The sequence below is a fragment of the Trichosurus vulpecula genome, chromosome 6, assembly GCF_011100635.1.
Source record: "Trichosurus vulpecula isolate mTriVul1 chromosome 6, mTriVul1.pri, whole genome shotgun sequence".
Taxonomy (NCBI): Eukaryota; Metazoa; Chordata; class Mammalia; order Diprotodontia; family Phalangeridae; genus Trichosurus; species Trichosurus vulpecula.
The window spans coordinates 21587436-21613971 of NC_050578.1; the positions used below are offsets into that span (position 1 = coordinate 21587436).

The 26536-nt window shown below is 36.1% G+C and overlaps 1 protein-coding gene across 1 annotated transcript in view; it reads right to left on the reverse strand.

The window, feature by feature from the left end:
* LOC118853341 (28S ribosomal protein S29, mitochondrial-like) overlaps positions 1–24704 on the reverse strand; it is a 91606-nt gene extending 66902 nt beyond the window's left edge. Inside the window, 2 exon segments of the mRNA XM_036763359.1 lie at positions 3207–3344; positions 24543–24704. Of these exon segments, the coding sequence (XP_036619254.1) occupies positions 3207–3344; positions 24543–24704 (300 nt within the window).
* Positions 24705–26536: the final 1832 nt, after the last annotated feature.

Here is a 26536-nt window from a genome sequence, read left to right on the forward strand (position 1 = left end):
AAGACAGAAGCACAGAATTAGAAGGTGTATGTTGTGAAGAGAATACTTAAAACAACAATATGACAGATAGAAGCAAATATCAAAGTACTTAAAAAACTAACAATTGGAACTATCCATTTATGGATATCTCACAAAGTAACAATGAGTCCCATCTCACTAGAAATCTTCATGCAAAAGCTTCATTATTTACTGTTCATGTCTTGGAGAAGATTCTTGTTCAGGATAGATCAGGGTAGATGACCCATGTAATACCCTCCAATTTTAGATTTTGGGATTCTGGCAAATATATATATATTATATATATATGTGTGTGTGTGTGTGTGTGTGTGTGTGTGTGTGTGTGTGTGTGTTTATGTATATATATGTAATTTATCATTTCTATAAAATTTGGCAATAAATGTTAAGACTCTTCCTGTTGTTAATAAAGGAATAGAGAAGACAGATTTTTATAAAATATTGTGTTTAGCAATTAAATTCTGTTTAGTAACCTATATAGACTTGAATGGGCAGCTAGATGGCTCAGTGGATAGAGCACTAGGCCTGGAGTTAGGAAGACCTGACTCAAAATCTGGCCTCAGATAATTACTAACTGTGTGACCCTGGGTAAGTCACTTAACTTTTGTTTACCTTAATACACTAGAGAAGAAAATGTCAAACCACTCCAGTGTCCACATCTACAATATTGGCATATCAAGGTTCATGGGACTACAAAGAGTCAGACATGCCTAAACAACTGAACAACAATATAGACTTAGTTAAGACAGAGAAACAATAGAAGATGCCACTGGATCTATGTGATGATAGCACAAAATATTTAAGTTGATAAAACAAAATGCAAACTTATAGCCAGTCACCCTTCAAAGTGCCAGTCATATACTGTATATATTAATATAATAGGAAATTCCATGATTGGTTGATTCACAGTGTTATCTTTGAAAAAAAACCTTGAATAGCAACATCAAGTGAAGAATAAAATTGGTAACATATATTCCCAAAAGATGACCACCAGTGTCTGCACAAATGTTTTACTCAAATTTCAAATTGTAAAGAGATTATCCCCTATTAGAGAGGCTCTTCAGGTGCTCGTTTCTATAAGTGACAATATGTTCTTATTTCTTCAATCCCCACAACACTAATGGGGCTTTGTGATAAGACCCATGATCACCCAAAAGAAATCTGCCAAGACATCCACAAAAGAGAAGCCAATTGAGTGAAGAACCCATATTTCCCAGATGATGAAATGCAATTGCACAGACAATGCATTCAGTTAGTTAGCCAGCATTTATATCTTCGAAAATCAAAGCCAATTGATAGTGAGCTGTGACCTGAAATGAATAGGAAGAGAAGATAAGGCTAGATTGCATTTGGGATTTGGGCAGGACTTTGAGTGATTACAAGCTGCTTGCTGCCATTAAAGCTCATTTTATTAATACTGATATTCTCCTGTGGATTCTGTCTGTGACTCATGAAACTCCATTATATCAAAAGAATCAAAATTTCAGTTGTCCCAAAGGGCAATAGAAAGATTCATGATGGGAGTAAGTAAGTTGAACGTATTTCCAATGATAATTTACACAGAAGTGGCAAAAAGGATGTTGTATTTTTAATACATATGATCAGAAACAAAAAAAAATGTATTCTCAGAAAGAGTTTCTCATTCAATCTAAAGATTAGTTTTGAGTTGTGGAGATGAAAAGGTGCTCCTTGAGAGATACAAAGATAGGGCACAAGAGAGAAAAATAATTGTAGTACTAATGTTAAGCTGCTTTTATTACCAGAAAAAATTTTAGGAGATAGATAGATAATTAGATAGACAGACAGATAGGTAGATGATAAAGGGAAAGAAAAAAAAAAATATATATATATATATATACATATATACCCCCATATGTACAGATAGATAGAAATATTTATAACTGATCTAGTACTATGGAATTCTGCTGAAGCTACAGACAAAAAGGAAATACCATAAACTCCATTCTTTGCCTAGATAATGACAAATATAATGTCCTTGAAGGCATGAATGTTTTGGGTTTTTGTTTTGTTTTGTTTGGTCTGTTTGTTTGTATTTGTCTCTTTAGCTAAGCCTACCACAATTCCTGGCACAAAGAAAGTACATATAGTAACATTACCATGCCCTGGTGATCAGAACAATTTCCATATGAAGACAAGGAGATAGGTCAGAAGAGTTCAGTACTGTTCTATCTTTGTTGAGTGCCATTACTGTGTTAGGGCAAAAAAAGCCTACTTTAGTAAATGACCAATGACTGTATTTCTTCATTTCATCCCAATGTAGAGCCTGGGCTAAGAGGGTACTAAAGACACAATCTTGCCTTCCTAGTTCCCCCATAAGAGTGTTAGCCCCATGGGTGAAAGGATAGTAATTTTTCCTTTCTTTGTGTAATTTGGCAGGTACATAGAAGGTAGATTTAAGAAAGGGGCTGAGCTATGTTAATAATAATTTTAAACTGAGAAAGGTAGTTATGAAATGGCTTATCCTGATGTCCTCAATTAGAGAGTACCATTTTGTTACAGTGGGCTGGGTATGAGATCCTAGATTTCCCTAGGAAATATCTCTCCTATGTAGCTCCCAGAAATGTACTAGAAAATGTTTCACAACCAACTAACACACAGGATTCATGTATATATGAATGATTGTCTTAAGATATATATGCTATACAGAATTGTATGTATGCACATATAGAGAGCTATACATACACATACATATAGACACATAGTATATGTATCTATATGTATGTGTATATGAACAGCACACTTTTAAGTTTAGTCTATAGTATTCACATTTTCTCTATTACTTTCTTAAGATTAGAAAACCAACAAAATGATACATTAACATCTGATTTATAGCATTTGCTGATTTTTGAGGTTGAAATAGTCACACCAAAGTATTAACAGTAGGATCTCTGAAGCCGGTAAAAGCTGGCTCCCACTGTATCTTCATGCCCATACAAAAGGGCATTAGCAACATAAGGAGAAGATTTAGAGTTAAGTATTTGTGAGCAATAATATTAAAGCTTGTGAACATAGTCATTAACAGTACAAATTTTAAAAATACAAATGTACATAAGGCTAGGGCAGAGGAAAGCCTTTAAGTTCCTCTCAAATGGATTGTGTTTCTTAGTACTCCTGCTACTGTGGCTAGCGTCCACAACACATATGCAAGTCACAAACACCTCCTAGCTTGCCTGTTTAGAGCTATCATCTCCCCTGGTCTTAAAGAAATGAACTGCATATGGTGCAGACACAGCTTTAGTCATGTTGGTGCCATGGGAAGACCACCACTTCTTTTTCTCTCCTTTTTCTCCTTGAGAATCCCAAAACTCCTATTCATGAAAATGAAAATATAAACATAATTTTAAAAATAATAAACAACAACAACAAGAAAAAAGAAACAAATTCATGGTCTCATCTCCCATTAGTTTTGTCTCTGCCCAAATAGGGAAGAAGTAAAATTCCAAGAACAGACAAGGTTTGTGGCCAGCTAACTCCTTCACAATGGTTACATTTGTATTACCAGTGCTTAATAACCAGCACATAGCAAGCACCTAGTAAATGCTTGTTTACTGACTGCTACAAATCCCAGCTAGTGTTCAACTTACTGCATAATTCTGACCACATACAATAATGTATTTTAGGTTGCAAGCTGCCTTAAGTCCAGCAGACTAATTGTTCTTTATTATCAATATTCTGTGCCTCACTATAGAGCCTCTCCATATTAAATAAATCCAAAGGCTTTCACTTGCTCACTCGCAAAATTGATATTAAATGTACTGTACCAAAATGCTGAGGAAGAACAAAGTTTAAGGGGCATGTGTGATTAACTTCAGTTATGAGAGGTAACCTTATCCAATAAACTTAAGTGTAGGCTATTGTTGATTATTTAAGGGCTAATTGTCCAGAGCTGCTGCCCAAACATTTGCTTCTTTATTTTCCTGAACTATTTTTTTTTACCATTTTCCTACTCCTTAGCATCTTTATGGAGAACGGACAAGAAAAAAAAAATTGAACTCAAATTTTGGAAGGGACCTCGAAGAAAGAACAGAAAGGGACTTACTGAGGCTCTTCAGTTGTGTTGGACTCTTCCTGACCCTATTTTGTGGTTTTCTTGGCAAAGACACTGGAGTGCTTTGCCATTCCTTTCTGCAGATCATTTTACAGATGAATAAGGACTTGAAACTTTGACTTCAGAGCCACCACCATTTCCTTCTTACTTCTCAAATCAGTTTATTTTATTGCTAGTCAATCACTCTGATTAAGATATTTACTTGGGCCAAGATGGTGGCTGGAAAGCAGGAACTAGCGTGAGCTCCCCACCAAGTCCCTCCAAAAACCTATAAAAATGGCTCTGAACCAGTTCTAGAGCTGCAGAATACACAAAATGGAAGAGGGAAGCAGGGCTCCAGCCCAGGACAGCCTGGATGGTTGATGGGTGAGGTCTATTGTGCATGGAGCTGGGAGCGGAGTAGAGTGGAGCAGAGCCCATCATGGGCCGAGCAGACCAAGCAGACCAGGAGCCGGGTGGAGCGGGCCCTAGCACCCTGAATCAATGAGCTGCAGCAGTTACCAGACTTCTCAACTGACAAACACCAAAGACAACAGAGAAGGTTGGTGGGAAAAGCTGCTGGGGAAAGGGTGACAAAGTTCGCATTTCATCCACTGCCCTGGGGGCAGCGGAGGTGAGTCAGCTACAGAATTACAGCTGCAAATGCTTCTGGCCCCAGGCCCACCTGGTGGGAAGAATTAAGTGGCACATCAGAGCAGGAGTGCAGAGCCTGGTGAAGATCTAAGTCCAGTCCAGGTTGGGGGATCTTGGGGAAGGAGGAGTGCTGGTGTGGAAGAGCTGGCCGTAATAGCTCTGAAATCCACAGCGCATCCCCCCAAGCTTGGAACATAGTTCGCTTTACTCTACAAGCAGTCATACCCAACTGAAAAATTCAAGGGTCAAGTAAGTTGGCTGGAAACATGGCCAGGCAGCACAAACACACCCAGGTTCAGTCTCAGACTTTGGAATCTTTCTTTGGTGACAAAGAAGACCAAAACATACAGACAGAAGAAGTCAATGAAGTCAAAGAGCCTACAACAAAAGCCTGCAAGAAAAACATGAACTGGTCTCAGGCCATGGAAGAGCTCAAAAAGGATTTGGAAAAGCAAGTTAGAGAAGTAGAGGAAAAATTTGGAAAAGAAATGAGAAGGATGCGAGAAAACCATGAAAACAAGTCAATGACTTGCTAAAGGAGACCCAAAAAAAATACTGAAAAATACGCTGAAGAAAACAACACCTTAAAAAATAGACTAACTCAAATGGCAAAGGAGCTCCAAAAAGCCAATGAGGAGAAGAATGCCTTGAAAGGCAGAATTAGCCAAATGGAAAAGGAGGTCCAAAAGACTACTGAAGAAAATGCTACCTTAAAAATTAGATTGGAGCAAGTGAAAGCTAGTGACTTGATGAGAAATCAAGATATTATAAAACAGAACCAAAGGAATGAAAAAGTGGAAGACAATGTGAAATATCTCATTAGAAAAACCACTGACCTGGAAAATAGATCCAGGAGAGATAATTTAAAAATTATTGGACTACCTGAAAACCATGATCCAAAAAAGAGCCTAGATATCATCTTTCAAGAAATTATCAAGGAGAACTGCCCTGATATTCTAGAGCCACAGAGCAAAATAGAAATTGAAAGAATCCACAGATGGCCTCCTCAAATAGAGATGAGGCTTTTATGAGAAAAACTGGTTGTAAAGATTTTTCCCGGTTTTCTACTTCCCTCCTAATCTTTGTTGCATTCAATTTAAGGTGGTAAAAATTATCCATTTTGAATTTTGTAATACTTTCTATCTCTTGTTGGGTAATGAATTCTTCCCTTTCCCATAACTCTGACAGGTAAACTACTCCTTGCTCTCCCAAATTGCTTATAGTATCAGCCTTTATTCCTAAATCATGAACCCATTTGGACTTTATTTTGCTATACAGTGTAAAATATTGGTCTATGCCCAGTTTCTGCCATATTATTTTCCAATTTTCCCAGTAGTTTTTGTGAAATAGTGAATTCTTAACCCAGAAGCTTGATTCTCTGGGATTATCAAAGAGTAGATTGCTACAGTCTTTGTCTTGTGTACCTAACATATTCCACTGTTCCACCACTCTTTTTCTTAGCCAGTACAAACTACTTTTGATGACTATTGCTTTATAATACAGTTTAATATGTGGTATGGCTAGGCCACCTTCCCTAGCATTTCTTTACGTTAATTTCCTTGATAATCTGGACCTTTGTTTTTCCAGATAAATTTTGGTGTTTTTTTTTATCCAGCTCTTTAAAAAAAATTTTGGTAGTTTGATTGGTGTGGCACTGAATAATTGAATTAATTTTGATAAAATTGTCATTTTTATTACATTAGCTTGGCCTAACCACAACCAACTCATGTTTTTTTTTTCCACTTACTTAGATCTGACCTGATTTTATTTGTGTGAAAAGTGTTTTGTAATTGTGTTCATATACACCTTTTGTTTGTCTTAGCAGGTAGTCTCCCAAATATTTTACAATGTCTACAGTAATTTTAAATGGAATTTCTCTTTCTATCTCTTACTGTTAGGCTTTGTTAGTAGTATATAGGAATGCTGAGGATTTATGTGGGTTTAATTTATATCCTGAAACTTTACTAAAGTTGTTTATTTTTTCAAATAGTGTTTTAATTGATTTTCTAGGATTCTCTAAGTAAATTATCATATCATCTGCAAAGAGTGATAAACTACTTTATCACTTCTTTGCCTATTCTAATTCCTTCAATTTCTTTTTCTTCTCTTATTGCTAAAGCTAACATTTCCAGCACCAAATTGAATAATAGGGGTGATAATGGACATCCTCGTTTCACCCCTGATCTTATTGGGAATGCATTTAGCTCATTTCCATTACATATAATGTTTGTTGATGGTTTTAGGTAGATGCTCTTTTTAATTTTAAGGAAGACTACATTTATTCCTATGCTTTCTACTATTTTTTAATATGAATGGGTGTTGTATTTTGTCAAAAGCTTTTTCTGCATCTATTGAGATGATCATATGGTTTCTGCTCATTTTGTTGTTGATATGATCAATTATGCTTATAGTCTTCTTAATATTGCATTCCTGAAATAAATCCTACCTGGTCATAGTGTATTATTCTCGTGATAAGTTGCTGCCATCTTTTTCCTAATATTTTATTTAAAAATCTTACATCAATATTCATTAAAGAAATTGGTCTATAATTTTCTTTCTCTGTTAGACTCTTTCTGGTTTAGGTATTAGTACCATATTTGTGTCATAAAAACAATTTGGTAGGACTCCTTCTTCAGCTATTTTCCCACATAGTCTATAAAGTACGGGAATTATCTGTTCTTTAAATGTTTGATAGAATTCACATTTTTAAATCTAGCTATGGAGATTTTTTTCCTAGGGAGTTCATTGATGTATGTTCAATTACCTTTTCTGAGGTGTGGTTATTTAGGTATTTTGCTTCCTCTTCTGTTAAATTGGGCAATTAATGTTTTTGTAAATATTCATCCATTTCCCTAAGGAAACTTCGTGGGCATACAATTGGGCAAAAATAATTCCTAATAATTGTTGTAATTTCATCTTCATTGCCAAATTTTATAGAAATGATAAATTACATATATATATATATATATATATACACACATAAACACACACACACACACACACACATATATATATATATATATATATATATATATATATATATATATATATATATATATATATATTTGAAACTGGTAATTTGGTTTTCTTCTTTCTTTTTTTAACCAAATTGACCAAAAGTTTATCAATTTTATTGTTTTTTTCATAAACCAGCTTTTAGTTTTATTTACTAGTTGAATAAGTTTTTATTTCCATTTTATTAATCTCTCCTTTGATTTTCTGTATTTCCAATTTGGTGTTTAATTGAGGATTTTGAGCTTTTTTTCTAGTTATTTTCAGTTGCATGCCCAATTCAGTGATCTCCATTTCATCTAGTTTATTCATGTAAGCATTTACATATATAAAACTTCCCCTAAGAACTGCTTTTGGTCCATCCCATGAGTTTTGATATGTTGTTTCATTATTGTTTTTCTCTTGAATGAAGTTACTGTTTCTATGATTTGTTCTTTGACCCACTCATTCTTTAGGATTAGATTATTTAGTTTCCAATTAATTTTTAGTTTATCTTTCCATGGTGCTTTATTGCAAATAATTTTTATTTTCATCATGATCTGTGGTGCAAAAGGATGCATTGATTATTTCTGCCTTTCTGCACTGGATTGTGAGATTTTTATGGTCAGTTTTTGAGTATGTGCTACATACTCCTGAGAAAGAGGTATATTCCTTTTTATCCCCATTCAGTTTTTTCTAAAACCTTTTTCTAAAATTCTATTCACCTCCTTAACTTCTTTCTTGTTTATTTTGAGGTTAGATTTATCAAGTTCAGAGACTAGTATAGTTTTGCCATTTATTTCTTCCTGTAACTTCCTTAACTTCTCCTCTAAGAATTTGTATGCTATATCACTTGGTGCATATATGTTAAGTTCTGGTATTGCTTCACTGTCATTGATGCCTTTTAGCAGAATATAGTCTCCTTCCTTATCTCTTTTATTTAGTTCTATCTTTGCTTTTACTTTGTCTGGGATTAGGATTGCTACCCCTCTTTTTTTTTTTTTTTACTTAGCTGAAGCACAATCTATCCTCCTCTAGCTTTTTGTCCTTTACCCTGTATGTATCCCCTTGTTTCAAATGTACTTCTTGTAAACAACATACTGTAGGATTATGGTTTTTAATTCATTCTTCTATCTGCCTCTGTTTTATGGAAGAGTTCATCCCATTCAAATTCATAGCTGTAATTACTATCTGTTTCTTTTTCTCCATCCCATACCTCCCATTTATGCTTTTATTTCTCCCTTCTCCCTTCCACTCCTCAAAAGAGTTTTGCTTTTGACTGCAGCCTTCCTCAGTTTACCCTCCCTATTGATTCACCTCCATTATCTTTCCCTTTTCCCCTTACTACTTCTTCCCTCCCTTCTGCCTACCCCTCCTTTTTCTTTATCCTTTCCCCTCCTCCTGCTGGTAGGATGTTTGATTTCTATACTCATGAGAATATGTTATTTCCCTCCTTGAACCAGATTCATCAAGAGCAAAGCTCAAATACTGCTCTTCTCCCTCCCTTCTTTCCCTCTACTATAAAATATTTTTGTGCCTCTTTATATGATGTAATTTACCCTTTTCTGCCATTGCCTTACATCTTCTCCCGGAACAATCCTTTTGCACCCCTTAATTACCTTTTTTATCATCCCATCAGTTACTTTATACTGACACCCTCAGTGTATGTATATCCCTTTCAATTGTCATAATAAAATACTATAGTATGTTTAAAGCAAGATTGTTAATCACTTAAAGTTGCTTTCCTTAGAAAAACAGATCAAAGAACCTGTGCTAACAGACTTTCTGTGTGCTGGTGTGTTTGGCCTTACACAGCCACAGTATCTGCAAGCAGTATTGTTGTTACATTTTCCCAATTTTTCCTCTTTCTTCTTAGTTGATTTTCAAAATATTTTTTGAACTCTTTCATGGCCTGAGACCAATTCATATTTTTCTTGGATGCTTTGGATATTGGAACTTTGACTTTGTTGTCTACTTCTAAGTGTGTGTTTTGATCTTCCTTGTCAGCATAGTAATTTTTGATGTCAGTTTTTTTTTTTTCTTTCTGTTGTTTGCTCATTTTCCCCGCCCATTAGTCAAATTTGAACTTTTGTTAAAGTAGGGCTCTGTTTCCAGGGTGGAGGTCCCAGGTCCCCAAGCTCCAGGAGTTTTGCACAGCTGTTTTTAGAGATCCTTCAAGAGACTTGTAAGTTTTTGTTTCTTCAAGGTTGTATGATATAAGGAGAGGTATTTACTACTCTCCTGGCCTGTGCTGTGGTCTGTGAGAAGCCACAAGCACTTTTTTCTGCTCTGGACTTTTGAGAGGCCCCGCCCCCCCATCCTGTCCCCTGCTACTGCAAGCTCGACTGTGCTAGTGCTCTTCCTTGCCTTGGGACTGCCACCCAGGACTGGGACCCAGATCCACATATGGCCAAGGAAACAGAGTCCTGCCCAACAGCTAGCAAAAATACTCGAAAAAGAACACTTGTTTTACCCCTTTATCTTCTATGGGCTAAGAGCTCCAGAAGTAGGCAGTGCTGGTGATGATTGTGTCACTCCCAAAACCTACTCCTGGTTTGCTGGGGCTGGGGCTGGGACTGTGCTGACTCAGCCTGTGCTAGGCTGCACTCCTCTTTCATCCTAGTGCAAAAGACCTTTCCTGCGAATCTTCTAAGTTGTCTTGAACTGGATATTTGTTTCCCTCCATCTTTTTCTGGGTTCTGTTGCTCTATAATATGTTTAGAGTCATTTTTAAAGTTATTTGGACGGGTTTGGGGGAGAGCCCTGCCTTACTCCACCATCTTTGCTCTGCCTTTTTCTCTGAAAGCTAAAGTAATATGACTGACTGGTTGCTAATGAGAGACCACCAGTATGGGTTCATGAGCAACATTATTAGGAATCCAGTTCCTCAGTTTTACCTACATGTCCCTGAATATGGATGAATTGCATTTGTCTAGAAACTTGGCCCACTAGTAACTTTGTTTCAAAGAATTGGCCCCAGAGTGGGAATTATATATATCCAGAAAATGGAAAAGAAAGAAACAATAAGTAAGGGAAAAACTGAGGGGAAAAAAGAAAAAAAAGGGAAGAATTACAGGAGGAGGAGTAATAAAGTAAACGAAAATAGTAGGAGGTTCTTATGGTAGGTAGTAAATGGTAGGAAGTCATTAGGAATTATGCAGGGTGGAGTGGCTCCTAGCTTTTCCTTATGTAAAGATTTTATTACTTTATCTTTTCACTTCTCTTCACTTTTTCCAGAGGAATAACATGTTCCAATGATTTCATTTTTCTCTTTAGTGAAGCTTCTAAATGAGCACTGCTTCTGCTTTTTCTAGGTCGAAGGCACATCTCTATCGGTTCCTCAGAGGCTATCCTTGATAAAGTAGGACAAAGAGGAATGTTACCTCCTTCCCTGAGGCCTAAAGGCTGTGAATTTCTGTGAGAATTCCACTGAATTGCTTTCATCAGTCTCTCTTTGGGGAAAACAGAATAAACAAGTAAACAAAAAACTAAAACATACAAGATCTGTTTCTATAAAAGGAAGTCACTGAATCTCTCTATGAGCTTCTTAATTTGTTCTGACAAGGTGAATGCTTTACTATGCCGAACATCCAATTGATTTTCACTTCCATACTTTACAGCTGTTGAGATTATATGATGAACTCCATGCGTCGGGGTGCGGTGGCCCAAAACAAAGTGAGATTTCTCCTGTTTTCTCTCCTTGGGCTTGAAAACCCTGTGCCCCAAAGCCATCAGCTGACATTCCTAAGCCAGGTGTTAGTTACCTGTTAAAATGTGGATATTAACTTAATGGAAAAAAAAACACTCTATTAAAAGAACACCCAAGCTATATACATAAATGCAAAGATTAATCATTTTCTATTAAAAAGACTTTATGATGCTATTTCACAATAGCTACCACCCATTACTTTACCATCTTCCATGCTTTTTTTAATTTCTTCTTCTACAAAACTTTTGACCTCAACTTGAACCTACCTGTATTCCTATAAATTAATTTCCCTAAGCCTGTAAAATCCAGCACTGAAATCTATAAAAGACTACTCAGTACCACATGTGAAGATATTGATCAGAGAAGATGAGGCTCCATGCGGTCCTCAGAAAGGTCATCGAATCCATTCTCCTGCCATCTTGTGAGTTTCAACTCAGCTTTTCCAGAAAGGATTGCATTTATTTTTAAAAATCTTCAGGATAAGAAAATTCAAAGTCTCAATTTTAGTGATTGATAGGATCATAAAACATTAAAACTTAAGGAGACCTTAGAGATTATCATATATTTATTTTATATCTTAGGAAACTGAGGCTGAGATGAAATACTTAGGCAGGTAGCAAGCAGTTAAACTAGTGTTCAAACTGAGGACACTTTCTATTATGCCTGCTTTAAAGAAAATTTCACTTATTGGTCTTATTCAAAAATATGCCTCATTCTGCAAGCTGAGTCCCTCATCTCTCTTGGGAGGTACATGGCATGATTCATTTTCATTCTTCAGGAATCATGAACGGTCATTAAATTTATCACAGTTCTCCTAACTTTCAAACTTGTTTGTCACTACAATGATGTTATTATATTTTTTCCTTCTCACTATACTCATTTCATTTCTCATAAATTTATAAATATCTTCAAAGCTAAGCTTCTTTCATGTCATTATTATGTCATAGTATTCTTTATATGTTTCTTCTGGTATTTAATTCCTTCTTTACTTTTAAGTAAACATAGTTTTACTAACAAAGGAGTACTCTTCTGAAATCCTTTAAAGTTTAAAATATATTTGCCTTATGTTGTTGCTCTCTAAATGTCCAAGAAGCTACATGAGGCCAAGGATTGCATCTTATTAATTATTTATCCTCCGTAGAGCTCAGAGCAATTTTTTTTTTCCTTTCCAAGAGTGGGGTTTTTATAAAATATTTCTTGAATTGTTAACAAGTAAATGAGATGACAGCTAGTAAGAATTCTATTTATAAGGACACTGTTGGCTTATCCATAATTATTGGCTTAATAAATATTCTCATTTCACTGGACTTTATTTATACAATGTTTTTGACCCTTACAGATGCATTTTTAGGTATTAGTAATAATGTCAAATGATCAATCAATGAAGATTTATTAAGTACTTGCCATGTACCAGCGATTCTTCTAGCCATGAAGGATATGAGTAACAAGAAGGAAATAATCCCTATGATTCAATGTATTAGGAACATGCATGTCTTTCTATGTTTAGGTGTATATGTGTACGACATATATGTATATACTTTATGTATATGCACTATATGTCTATAGGCATACGTTTATAAACATGTCTGTATATATTATGTATATTCACATGTATATTTATGTGTGTAAATGTGTAAAACATCTATATATACATAGGTACTGAAGATAAATAAAACCATCATCATTACCTTGAAGGAACTTATTTTTTTTAATGTTAAAGTAAATCTTTCATTCACATCTGATTGTCTCCCACTTTGAACTTCCCTGGAGCCCCCCAATTAGAATGTAAGCTTCTTGAAGACAAAGACCACACGATGTTTTTGTCTTTGTTTTTTAATTTACCTTTATATTCCCAGTGTTTAGCATAGTGCCTGGCAAAGTGCAAGTGCTTGAAAAATGATTATTAACTAATTGTGTCAAGTATGTCTTCAAATAGGCACGGCCCATTCGCCAGATGATTAAAATTTAACATTTTTAAAAGGCACCTTTTTGAATCTAATTAAAGGTTTCTCCTGCTCTGTTGTTTGGAATGGGGGTAGAAAGTGATAATTGCAGTGCTCACTCTTAAAAGAAATTAATCTTTAATGATAATGCTAGTAATAGCTAGCATTCAAAGTTTTACAAAGTGTTTCCCATAGATTATCTCATTTGTTCTTCCCAACAATCCTGTAAAGTAGTTCCTTTTTGTTTTTATTTTTGTTTATTATTATTATTATTATTATTATTATTATTATTATTAGTTATTCCCATTTTAAAAGATAAGAAACTAAACTGAGAGAGGTTAAGTGACTTGTCTAGGGTAATAGAGTAAAGGAAATATCTTAAGTAAGTGATCAAGGCACTTGACTTCAGTTCTTGATTCCAGGTCTGAAGCACTATACTCTGTGTTCCCTAGCTACCCTTTAAATACTCAAGGTCAGAGTGTTATCAGTTATGATTATGCAGCATACAAGAACTACTTTTAGATTTTCTAGTTTTTGAGACTCAGGTGTTGACAAGTTAACAATACACTTCTTTTTGTTACAATGTACTCAATTAATATTGAAAAAAATATATTAATAATGTAATACAAACATTTAGGAGAAATGGAAGACAGTATAGCATATTGACAAGATCATTGAACTTAAAATCAGAAAACCCAGTTCCGGGGGCGGCTAGGTAGCTCGGTGAGTAGAGCATGGGTCCTGGATTCAGGAGGACCTGAGTTCAAATCCAGCCTCAGACACTTGACATATGTACTAGTTGTGTGACCTTGGGCAAGTCACTTAACCCCAGTTGCCCTGCCCAAAAACAAAAACAAAACAAAACAAAAAAAAGAAAACCTAGTTCTAGTCTCATCTCTGATACTTACTAACATGACATTAGGTAATCATTCAAGATTTCAGTTTCCTCATCTTTAAAAGGAAAGAGATGGATTAAATGATCCCAAAATTTCCTTTAGGTGTAATGATCAATAAATACAAGATACAGTACAACTTTTTACATGCCTCTTACAATGTCTGCACCTGCATTTCTTCATGTGGAGGTGAAGAAACTGGAATTGATATTCTCTAAGTTCCTCTCTACTTCTAAAATCTTACCATTGAATGTGAGGAATCTACAGGAAAAATTTTCTTATGTAATAGTTTCATATGTCAAAATTGACATGGAAAAATAACAAGGATAGTTCTATACCCTGGAAAGGAAATAAGTCATAAAACTACAAAGATAATCAATGTAATCAATAATAATCAATTCATTTGTAGCATTCTCACCCAGGTACTGCCAAAAAAAATAGAGGAAAGTTTGTCCTCCACCTATATTATACATAGTCCTGCTATGGAGAGTATACTAGCACAGAAGAACACGTGCATGAGTTTTAAGCTATACTATGAGAGGGGGCACAATCACAGGTCCATTTAAATAGGGGAATATAAAAATCCTCAGCCTATTTTTTCCACTTAATTGTATTGTATTTTTTTTTTGCAATTACATGTAAAGATAGGTTTTAACATTCACTTTTATAAATTTTGAGTTCCAGTTTTTTTTCTCCTTCCCTTCCTCCACTCTCCCTCTCCCCTCCCCCTGCCTCAAGACTACAAACAATCTGATATAGGATATATATGTACAATCATATTACTCATATTTCTGCATTAGTTATGTTGTAAAAGAAGAATCAGAACAAAAGGGAAAAAATGAGAAAGAAAAAAGCAACAAAAAGAGAGATAAATAATAGTATTCTTCAATCTTCATTCAGATTCCATAGTCCTTTCTCTGGATGTGATAGCATTTCCCATCATAAGTCTTTTGCAATTGTCTTAGATCATTGTATTGCTGAGAACAGCTAAGCCTATCAAAGTTCATCCTCACACCATGTTGCTATGACTGTGTATAAAGTTCTTCTGGTTTTGCTCACTTCACTTAGCATCAGTTCATCTTAGTCTTTCCAGGTTTTCTGAGAGCATGCTGCTGATCATTTCATATAGCACAACGGTATTATATTGTATTTATGCACTACAATTGGTTCAACCGTTCTCCAATTGATGGACATCCCCTCAATTTCCAATTCTTTGCCACCATAAAAAGAGCTGCTATGAATATTTTCGCACATGTGGGTCCTTTATCCATTTTATATCCACAGCCTATTAAAATTTGAAAAATTATCAGAAGAATGTTAGACAATAGTAGAGGGCTTAAGGTATTTTAGACAGAATTAAGCTGTTAATGTTTGCAATCACAAAAATAAACACATGCATGTAATCACATATTATATATATATATATATATATAAATGTATATTATATACATATTTTTTTCAAGAGAATAATTTCTGTTACACTCTGTGTGCAAGAATTGAAGTATTTTGTCTGAGTGAAATCTAAAGTTCTGCTTTTTTCCCCTTTTCTTTCCAGATAAGAGCTTCTTACAAATCAGCATCAAATGATGCACAAAAATCCCCAAGTATCCTAAAGAGGAAAAAATTACATAGGTAAATAGATAAATCTTTAGTGCATTTGTCTTTATGGGAGCAGCTCCTGCTGTTGGTCTCTAACCTGTACGGCATTAGTCTTCTCTAAATTGCCAGGGGTGTCCCACAGCTCAATGATAAATAGGAATCACTGGGAGAAACAACATTACTTCTAACACACAGGAATTTCCAGACAGACACAAGGCTTTAAGACAAATATATAGACAAAATACATTAGTTGCAATAGTAGCATATTTCACTCAGGGTCCCTGCACAGAGACATTATACCAGCTGTGCAAATAAGTAACTTCATGTCAGTCATTAAGGAATAAATACACTGCAAAAAGATTGTCTAAACCTTGAAAGGAGACGGAAAGATCTATTTGTGGAGGTGCCTTATTTGAAATCAGCAATTTATCCCTGAATGTACATGTGCGTACACACATACATGTACATATATATATATGTATATATACACACACACATACATATGTATGTATTTTTGTATGCATGTGTGTATGTATGTGTATATGTATATATGGTATGTATATATGTGTATAAATATATGTATATATGCATATTTGTATATGTATATACACACATATATACATATATGTGTGCATGTATGTTTATCTATGTGCACATGTTCACATATGTGCATGTATGTATATGTGTGTATAGATGTGTGTATGTAGATTTCTTTACACATGCATGCATATGTACATATGCACATACTCACATATAGACATAAACATACATGCACACATATATGTAGTGATTTAGTTATTTCACATTGTTTGTGGTGACATGTCTCATTTGTTATACAATTAAGAGATATGAACAGCAAATGGAGTGTCAGAGGAAAGCCATGTAATGGTAACCAGGACAGGACTTTTTGCTGTTCTGTTTTGTGATGCTAAGTATATCAATGCCTTTAAGGAGTCTGGCCTTTGTTTGAATGGGGAAGATAAAGTGGGATTTTTTTCTTTTGGAGTGCTTCTCAGCACTAAGCAATTGGTAGTCATTGATATGCACATGATATGGTGCTAGTGGTTGAAGAACTTTCCCGCACCCTAAATGCTAAGTTGGCCCCAGCCCTCAGGGTCCTGAATAGGGTATAAGAACTCTGAGGTTGGCATTTTGCCTTTGGGGGCATACTCATTGAAAGAGTTTAGGTGATGAGACTCTGGGCAAGCCGTTGAAGCAGCCCCCCTGGCTTTCATAACCCAGATGTTAGTGCTTCTCTGGCAAATATATGTTGCTATGGATAGACTTGTTAGTGTTATTTGCTCTGTTTATATAATATATGCTTGTAATTTCCATTTATATTTGCTCTGAAGTTCAGGGGATTAATCTTTCCCCCTGAACAAAGTGAATGATAGATGCATGTTTAATTAAACTGAGATTGTTAACCCCTTAAAGTTGCTTTCCTTAGAAAAGCAGATCAAAGTACCTGTGTTGGCAGCCCTTCTGTGTGCTGGTGTTATTACTGGTGGTACTGGTGCTGGTTTTCAACAGCCACAGTGGGTGCTAGCACCATTGTCGTTAGAGGCCATTGAGAGCATGTTTTCTTTGAGAAAATCTTTCACAAGTTCAACCATTTATTGCTGGATATATTGTGGAGAAATTTACCTCTCAAATGCTCTTGAATGGTTTCTTATAGCTAGCAAGAACCCTTGTCTTTTTATATTGTGTAATCAATATGGACTCCACAGTGAATATTGAAATTATTTTTCCCCCTTTAATTCTTCTCCAGAAAGAATACCTCTGTATTACCAGTTTCCCTTTTTGATTGTGAGGGACAAAGGAGAGTTGGAAGACTTAATGTGATAAAGAATTACAGCAAACCAAGTATCCTCATGGTGGCAGGGATAAATTTAGCAGGAACCTGAGTCAGGAGATGTTATGTATCCAATAGATAATGATAATGATGATGAACATTTTGTCATGATGTCAAGCACTTGGTGGGTGGCATTTACCTTTCTGCAACCTCTTTATGAAATTTAGTAATGGGGGGGGGGCAGAGCCAAGATGATGGCTGGAAAGCAGGGACTAACATGAGCTCCCCCCCTGGAACTGCAGAACCCACAAAATAGCAGAGGGAAGCAGGGCTCCAGCCCCAGACAGCCTGGATGGTCTCTGGATGAGATCTATCCCACAGGGATCTGGGAGCAGAGCAGAGAGGAGCAGAGCCCAGCATGGGCGGCGGGACCAACCAGACCAGGAGCCAGGTGGAGTGTGCCCTAGCACCCTGAATCAGTGAGCTGCAGTAGTTACCAGAATTCTCAACCCACAAACACCAAAGACAACAGAGAAGGTTAGTGGGAAAAGCTGCTGGAGACAGAGTGAAAAAAGGAGATCACCATTGGGCTACTGGCCCCGGGGGCAGTGGAGGTAGGGCAGTTACAGAAGTACAGGTGCAGTTGCTTCTGGCCCCAGGCCAACCTGGTGGGAGGAATTAAGTGGCACAGCAGAGCAGAAGTGAAGAGCCTGCTAGAAATGGGGGAAGGAGGAGTGCTGGTGTGGCAGACCTGGCACATCCCCCCAAGCTTGGAACATAGTTCTCTTAACTCTACAAGCAGTCATACCCCACTGAAAAATTCAAGGGTCAGGTTAGTTGGCAGGGAATATGGCCAGGTAGCAAAAATGCACCCAGATTCAGTCTCAGACTTTGGATTCTTTCTTTGGTGACAAAGAAGACCAAAACATACAGACAGAAGAAGTCAATGAAGTCAAAGAGCCTACAACAAAAGCCTGCAAGAAAAACATGAACTGGTCTCAGGCCATGGAAGAGCTCAAAAAGGATTTGGAAAAGCAAGTTAGAGAAGTAGAGGAAAAATTGGGAAGAGAAATGAGAAGAATGTGAGAAAACCATGAAAAACAAGTCAATGACTTGCTAAAGGAGACCCCAAAAAAATACTGAAAAATATGCTGAAGAAAACAACACCTTAAAAAATAGACAAACTCAAATGGCAAAAGAGCTCCAAAAAGCCAATGAGGAGAAGAATGCCTTGAAAAGCAGAATTAGCCAAATGGAAAAGGAGGTCCAAAAGTCCACTGAAGAAAATACTACCTTAAAATTTAGATTGGAGCAAGTGGAAGCTAGTGACTTTATGAGAAATCAAGATATTATCAAATAGAACCAAAGGAATGAAAACATGGAAGATAATGTGAAATATCTCATTGGAAAAACCACTGACCTGGAAAATAGAACCAGGAGAGATAATTTTAAAATTATTGGACTATCTGAAAGCCATGATCCAAAAAAGAGCCTAGATATCATCTTTCAAGAAATTATCAAGGAGAACTGCCCTGATATTCTAGAGCCACAGGGCAAAATGGAAATTGAAAGAATACATTGATCACCTCCTCAAATAGATCCCAAAAAGAATCTCCTAGGAATATTGTTGCCAAATTCCAGAGCTCCAAGATCAAGGAGAAAATATTGCAAGCAGCCAGAATGAAACAATTTGAGTATTGTGGAAATGCAATCAGAATAATCCAAGATCTGGCAGCTTCAACATTAAGAGATCGAAGGGCTTGGAGCTAGGATTAAAACCAAGAATCATCTACCCAGAAAAACTGAGTATCATGTCCCAAGGAAAAATATGGATTTTCAATGAAATAGAGGACTTTCAAGCTTTCTCAGTGAAAAGATCATAGCTGAATAGAAAATTTGACTTTCAAACACAAGAATCAAGATAAACATGAAAAGGTAATCAAGAAAAAGAACAAGAAAAAGAAATTGCAAGGGACTTACTAAAGTTGAACTGTTTACATTCCTACATGGAAAGATGATGTGTATGATTCATGAGACCTCAGCGTTAAGGTAGCTGAAGGGAATATGCATATATATGTATATGTTTACATATATATGTGTATGTGAGTGGGTATGTGTATATATATATATATATATGTGTATGTGTGTGTATATGTGTATATACATAGAGAGAGAGAGAGAGAGAGCAGGCACAGGGTGAGTTGAAGATGAAGGGAAGATATCTAAAAGAAATAAAATCAAATTAAGGGATGAGAGAGGAATATAGTGAGAGAGGGAGATAGGGAGAGATAGAATGGGGGAGATTATCTCGCATAAAGGTGGCAAGAGGAAGCAGTTCTGTGGGAGGAGGGGAGAGGGCAGGTGAGGGGGGAATGAGTGAATCTTGCTCTCATCAAATATGGCCTGAGGAGGGAATACCATACATACTCAATTGGGTATCTTACCCCTCAGGAAAGAAGAAGGAAGAAGATAAAAAAGGGGGGATGATAGAAGGGAGAGCAAATGGGGGTGAAGGTAATAAAAAACAAACACTTTCGAAAGGGGACAGGGTCAAGGGAGAAAATTCAATAAAGGGGGATAGGTTAGGAAGGAGCAAAATATAGTTAGTCTTTCACAACATGAGTATTGTGGAAGGGTTATACAGAATGCTACACATGTGGCTTATGTTGAATTGCTTGACTTCTTAGGGAGGGTGGGTGGGAAGGGAAGAGCGGAGAGAATCTAGAACTCAAAGTTTTAAAAACAGATGGTCAAGAACAAACAAACAAAAAAAAAAGTTTTTGCATGCCACTAGAAAATAAGATACACAGGCAATGGGGCACAGAAATTTATCTTGCCCTACAAGAAAGGAAGGGAAAAGGGGATGAGAGGGGAGTGGAGTGACAGAAGGGAGGGATGACTGAGGAACAGGGCAACCAGAATATATGCCATCTTGGAGTGGGGGGGAGGGTAGAAATGGGGAGAAAATTTGTAATTCAAAGTCTCGTGAAAATCCACACTGAAAACTAAATACATAAAAAAAACCAGACATTTAAAAGCAAAAAAATATATAAAATGCCTATGGAACATCGAATTTGAAATATTCACTAAGCAATTGGTAATGAGGAACTGGAATTTAGAGTTGATCCTAGGACTGAATATATAGATATGGGGGTCATCTTTATAGAAATGGGAGCTGATGTACTCAACTCCTTCCCTGCAGGTCTCCCCAGTCCTTAAAAAAACAAAAGAAAATAGGAATGGCTGAATAAGTTGTGGTATATGAATATAATGGAGTACAATTGTTCCATAAGAAATGATCAACAGGCAGATTTCAGCAAAACTGGGAATGATTTACATGAACTGATACTGAGTGAAATGAGCAGAACCAAGAGAAAATCGTACACAGTAACAGCAACTTTGTGTGATGATCAGCTATCGTAGACTTAGCTCTTCTTGGAAATGCACTGATCTAAGACAATTCCAAAAGACCCCTGTTGGAATATGCTATCCAGAGAAAGAACTATGAATTCTGAATGCAGATCGAAACATACTTATTTTTTTATCTCTTTTTTTTCTTTCTTGTGTTTTTTCCCTTATGTTCTAATTCTTCTTTCACAACATAACTAATGTGGAAATATGTTTAATATGATTGTATGTGTATAGCCTATATCAGATTGCATGCTGTCTTTAGAAGGTGGGAGGGAAAGAAGGGGGAAAAATTTAGAACTCAAAATCTTATAAAAGTGAATGTTGAAAGGTAATAATTAATTAAAATAAAAAAACAAAATTAAAATATTAAAATAAAAATAAAATAAAATTTAGTAATGTTGAATATTTACGTTAGGATTTTTATGATGTTTAGTGGATAGGAATGTGAGTAAAGAAAAGGATCATATTTGGTTTTGTGTACGTGATATTTTCACACAAGAAAGTATGTGTTAATGTTTTCAAATATAGTCTAATCATAGAAGCTCAAGGAATTTTGTTCCTTCTGTCTCCCTCTGTCTATTTTCTGCCTCTGTCTGTCTTTGTCTCTCTTTCTATCTCTCTCTGTTTTTCTGTCTCTCCCTTTCCCTCTGTATTGGTAATTAAGGTGGGCTTTTAGCAATTATTCAATCAAGTGCCCTTGAAGAGTTTGGCTTTTGTTTCCTTGATTAAATTAGGAGTCCTTAATGACCTCCTTGCCTCAAGGGAAAGCTTAGTTTACTTTGGTTTGAGTGACATTTTTATGACATCAGAGGCTTTTAGATCACATTGGTTTAGGTCGCATTTTTGTGACACTTTTAGGTCATGTGGGTGAGTCACATGTGTGATTTACCTTTGACCCTGAACAAGATATATAAACCCAGAGGTTGGTGCTCTCCCTTAGGGCTCTGAGCCACTGAAGAGGTGGGGCATGACTCTGGGCCAGCCACTGTTAAGAGCTCCCCAGCTCATGAACTCAGATGTTCATGCTTTTTGGTAACTATGAACTGCGATTTGGTCTGTTTATATTGTGTTTGTAATTTGTTTGTATTTGCTCTGAAGTTCAGGTTGCTGGCTTTTCCTGATGAACTAAGTGAGTTTTTATGTATATGTTGAATTAAAATAAGACTGTTAACCCCTTAACATTGCTTTCCTTAGTAAAGCAGATCAAAAGAACCTGTGCTGGCAATGTGTTCTTGTTGGGCTTACGTTGGTCTTTCACCACCACAACAGCTGCTAGCCACATTGTTGCTACACCCTCTTCTCTCTCATTTGTCAAATGTCACTATTCCATGCCTATGTTTCAGCTACCAACATTGAATGATATAAATGATTAAAAATGGCATTATTATTGACAATATTAAAAAAAACATACTTCTGAATTGTCTTCAACTCTCATCCCAGTCCGGATGTTGTTTAGTCATTTTTCAGTGGTGTCAGACTCTTCAGGACCCCATTGGTGGTTTTCTTGTCAGAGATACTGGATGAGTTGACCATTTCTTTCTCCAGATGAGGAAACTGAGGAGAAAGGGATAGTGACTTGCCCGTGGTTACACAGCTAGGAGGTGTCTGAGAGTAGATTTGAACTCAGCAAGATGAGTCTGCCTGACTCCAGGCCCTGTGCTTTATCCACTGTGTCCCTTAATTGCACCTCCCTCCCCAACCCGATGATAAAATTCATAATCATTTCCTTTGTGGAAACTCATTGTTTCCACCTCATGATGCATTCACCTGATCTCCATCCCCAAATGACAAGAGGATTGACTGTTCTCTGAACACCCTTCATCTCATGCTTTTGCATCTTCTGAGGAAAAGCTAACATGGAGCTTGCACTTGCAGAGAATGATTTCCTTCTCCACTAATGCAAAACAAAAGAAACAAATAACAACAAAAATAATATTAAAAAAAAAACTCTTCCACTTTCTGCTATGCCTCTCCCCTGAAGGATAATCATGTTCATTAAAAATACAAGACATTCCTCAATTAATAAGTGGTCAAAGGATATAAACTGGCAGTTTTCAGAGGAAATTGAAATTATCCATAGTCAAATAAAAATGCTCTAAATTACTATTGGTCAGAGAAAGGCAAATTAAAACAACTCTGAGGCACTACCTCACATCTGTTAAAAATGCTGGAGGGGATTAGGGAAAATAGGTACTCTAAGGGACTTTTGGTGGAGTAGTGAACTGATCCAATCACTCTGGAGAACAATTTGGAACTATGCCCAAAAGTGTATACACCATTGTCTATACCCTTTGATCCAGCAATACCGTAGATAGCTCTGTATCTTAAAGAGATCAAAGCAGAAGGAAAAGGATCTATTGTACAAGAAGAGTTATAGCAGGTCTTTTTGGGGTGGCAAAGAATTAGTAATTGAGAGGATGCTGATCAGTTGAGAGTGGCTCAACAACTTTTAGCATATGATTGTGATGAAGTACTGTGGTTCTATGAGAAATGATGAGGGAGTGATTTCAGAAAAAAAGAAAAAAACAACGTGGCAAGACCTATACGAACTGATGTACAATGTAACGAGAAGAATTGGTAGATCATTGTGTACAGTGACAGCCATGTTCTAATGATCAATTGTGAAAGACTTGCCTACTCTGATCAATATAATGATCTAAATTAATTCCAAAGGACTCATGATAAAAAAAAAAAAAAACAAAACTCTATGCATCTCCAGAGAGAGAAATGATGAACTGTGAGTGCAATCTGGTGTATAATTTTCTCACTTTCTTTTTCTTTTTGAATAAGCTAATATGAAAATATTTAGCATGATTATACATGTATAATGGATATCATCTTGATTGCCTTTGCAGTCGGTGTGGGAGCAGTGGGAGGAAGAGAAATTTTGGAACTCAAGATTTAAAAGGAAAAGAATGTAAAATATAGTAAAAAAAAAAAAAAGAAAGAAAGAAAGAAAAAAAGAAAGAAAGAAAAAGACTATGAAATCCTAGCAATTAGCCAACTGTTCCTAAATATGACCCAACTGCAAATTTGACCTATGGTAGGCAATTTGTCACAGGCCTAGAACTTTCATGAAATCTTCCTCTTTGCAAGCTTAATCCTCATCCAAATGGGCGTCATCTATGAACTACCTCTTTCTTTTTTATGCTTCCCTTCAGTCTCCTTTTTAAATGTCATATTTTCTATTCAGCTCTCATTAAATATCAATTTTCCCTATTTTGCCACTTTTCCCAAGTTGTTAATTCTCTTTTCATAAATTTCTTGTATCACTCATTTATTTTACTAATTTTTCCTCTACCACTTATCTTTTTTCTTTAATTCTTCCATAAATCCTTTTTGGATTTGGAAACAATTATTATTTTTCTTTGAGGTTTTTTTGGGGGGTGGGGGGGTGCTGTTTTCAAGTTGTTTTTTTCTAGCTATTTATGTTGTAGGGATTTTTTTAAAATTTTGTTCAGTTATTTTTTTCAGTCTCTTTCTTTACCTTGAACTTTATGTTCAAAGTTGGATTCTGCTCATTTGGGCATGGAGAGGCCCTGTGTCGAGTTTCAGACTTTTTTGTAATGCTGTTTTCAGAACTAATTCCGGGGGTCTGTAAGTTTTTGATGCTTACAAGGTGGTATTGTTCTGGAAAAGATGTAGGCATTGCTTTCCCAGTCTACACTGTACCCAGGAAGGGTCTCTGCTCCTCTGCAGCTGCAAGTACTAATACTCCTCTTGGTCCTAGAATTGTGATCAGTTCCCCTATTATTCTGCAGATGCAAATGCTAGAACTATGATCAAAATTATAAAGTCTTTCACAATTCATTGTCTTTAAAATCTTGTTGCTGCTGTGTAAATTGTTTTCCTGGTTTTATTCACTTCACATTGTTTCAGTTCATAGAAGTTTTACCAGGAGTTTTTGAAACTATCTCCTTAATCATTTCTTACAACACAATAGTATTCCATCACATTCTGATAAAATAACTCATGGAACAGCAGAGTAAGCTGCTATAAATATTTTTGTACATTTTTGCCTTTTTCTTTGATCTCTTCAGAGTGTAGTTCTAATAGTGTTACTATTGGGCCAAAGCATACAGTTTTATAGCTTTTTGCATGGTTCTAAATTGCCCTTCAGAATGGTTAGATTAGTTCAAAGATCCATTAATAGGATACGTCTTCTTGCCTCCCCAAAATTTTTAATTTTCTTCTTCTTTCACCTTAGACAATGTTATGAATGCGGGAAAGTATCTCAGAATTATTAAAAATGGCATTCCTTCAATTGTTACTAATTTCAAGCATTTAATAGATTTGATTTCTCTTTCCAAAAATTATCTGTTTATATCCTTTGACTAATTATCAACTGAAAAAGTCCTGTTATTGCTTAGAAATTTAACTTAGTTACATAAATATTTGAGAAATGAGATATTGTAAACATATTGTGAAGAATTCCTTTATCAGTTTACTGCTTTTCTTCTAATTTTGTCTGTATTTATTTCATTTATGCAAAACTTTTTTTTTAATTTTATGTAATCAAAATTATACATCTTACCTCCCTTGAACCTCCCTATCTCATTTGTAATGGACTTTTCCATTATTCTTCAACCTGACAGTCAATTTATTCCATACTCCATTAATTTACTTGTAATATCACATTTTATATCTAAAACAAGACCTGGTTTTTTTTGAGATTTTCTTGGTACCATCTTATGCCTAGTGTCTGCCATACTACTTTACAGTGGTTCCTGACACATTAGCAGGGATCTTTGAGTTTATCAAACTTTAGGTTAATGTGTTCATTTGCTTCTGAATTTTGCATACATAAACAGTTCCACTGATTAACCACTATATTTGTGTGAGGGATTTTGTAATCGTGTTCACATAGTTTTTGAATGTATTTTGGAAGGTGGACTCCTAATTATTTTATTTTATTTTATTTATTTTTTTTTTCTCAGCCAAGGGAAAAGACAAAGTTTATTAGGGATTCACCATAATGGGCTGTCTTAAGAAATCCCCCCTTCCCCCCTGTGATGCCTGTTTCCACAAGCGGGCCAGATTCAACCTACTGAATTAGATTGAATCTGAGCGCCTTCATGGAGGCAAGATGGCGATTATACACACAAAGACTGTAGGAGGGATTGAGGGGTGGTCTGGGGCGACCAGAGGAGTGGTTTAGGGAGGGTCTTTAGGGGAAGTCCAAGGAGGGCAAGGTGTGGTAATGGGATTAAGGGTGGGAAGTAGCTGCACAACAAAGGGCAACAAAGGGCGAGGCTAGGTAGAGATCTGGGCCCAAGGACAATGTGAGGCTTGCGGCCCTAGGGGAAGGCCAGATCCAATTGGAAGATGCTGTCTGCAGTTATTTTAAATGGATTTTCTCTTCCTAGCTCTTCCTGCTGGATTTAGATCATAATATATTGAAATATTAATGATTTTCATGGATTTATTTTATATGATGTAACTTTATTGAAGTTGTTAATTGTTTCAACTAGTTTCTTAGTT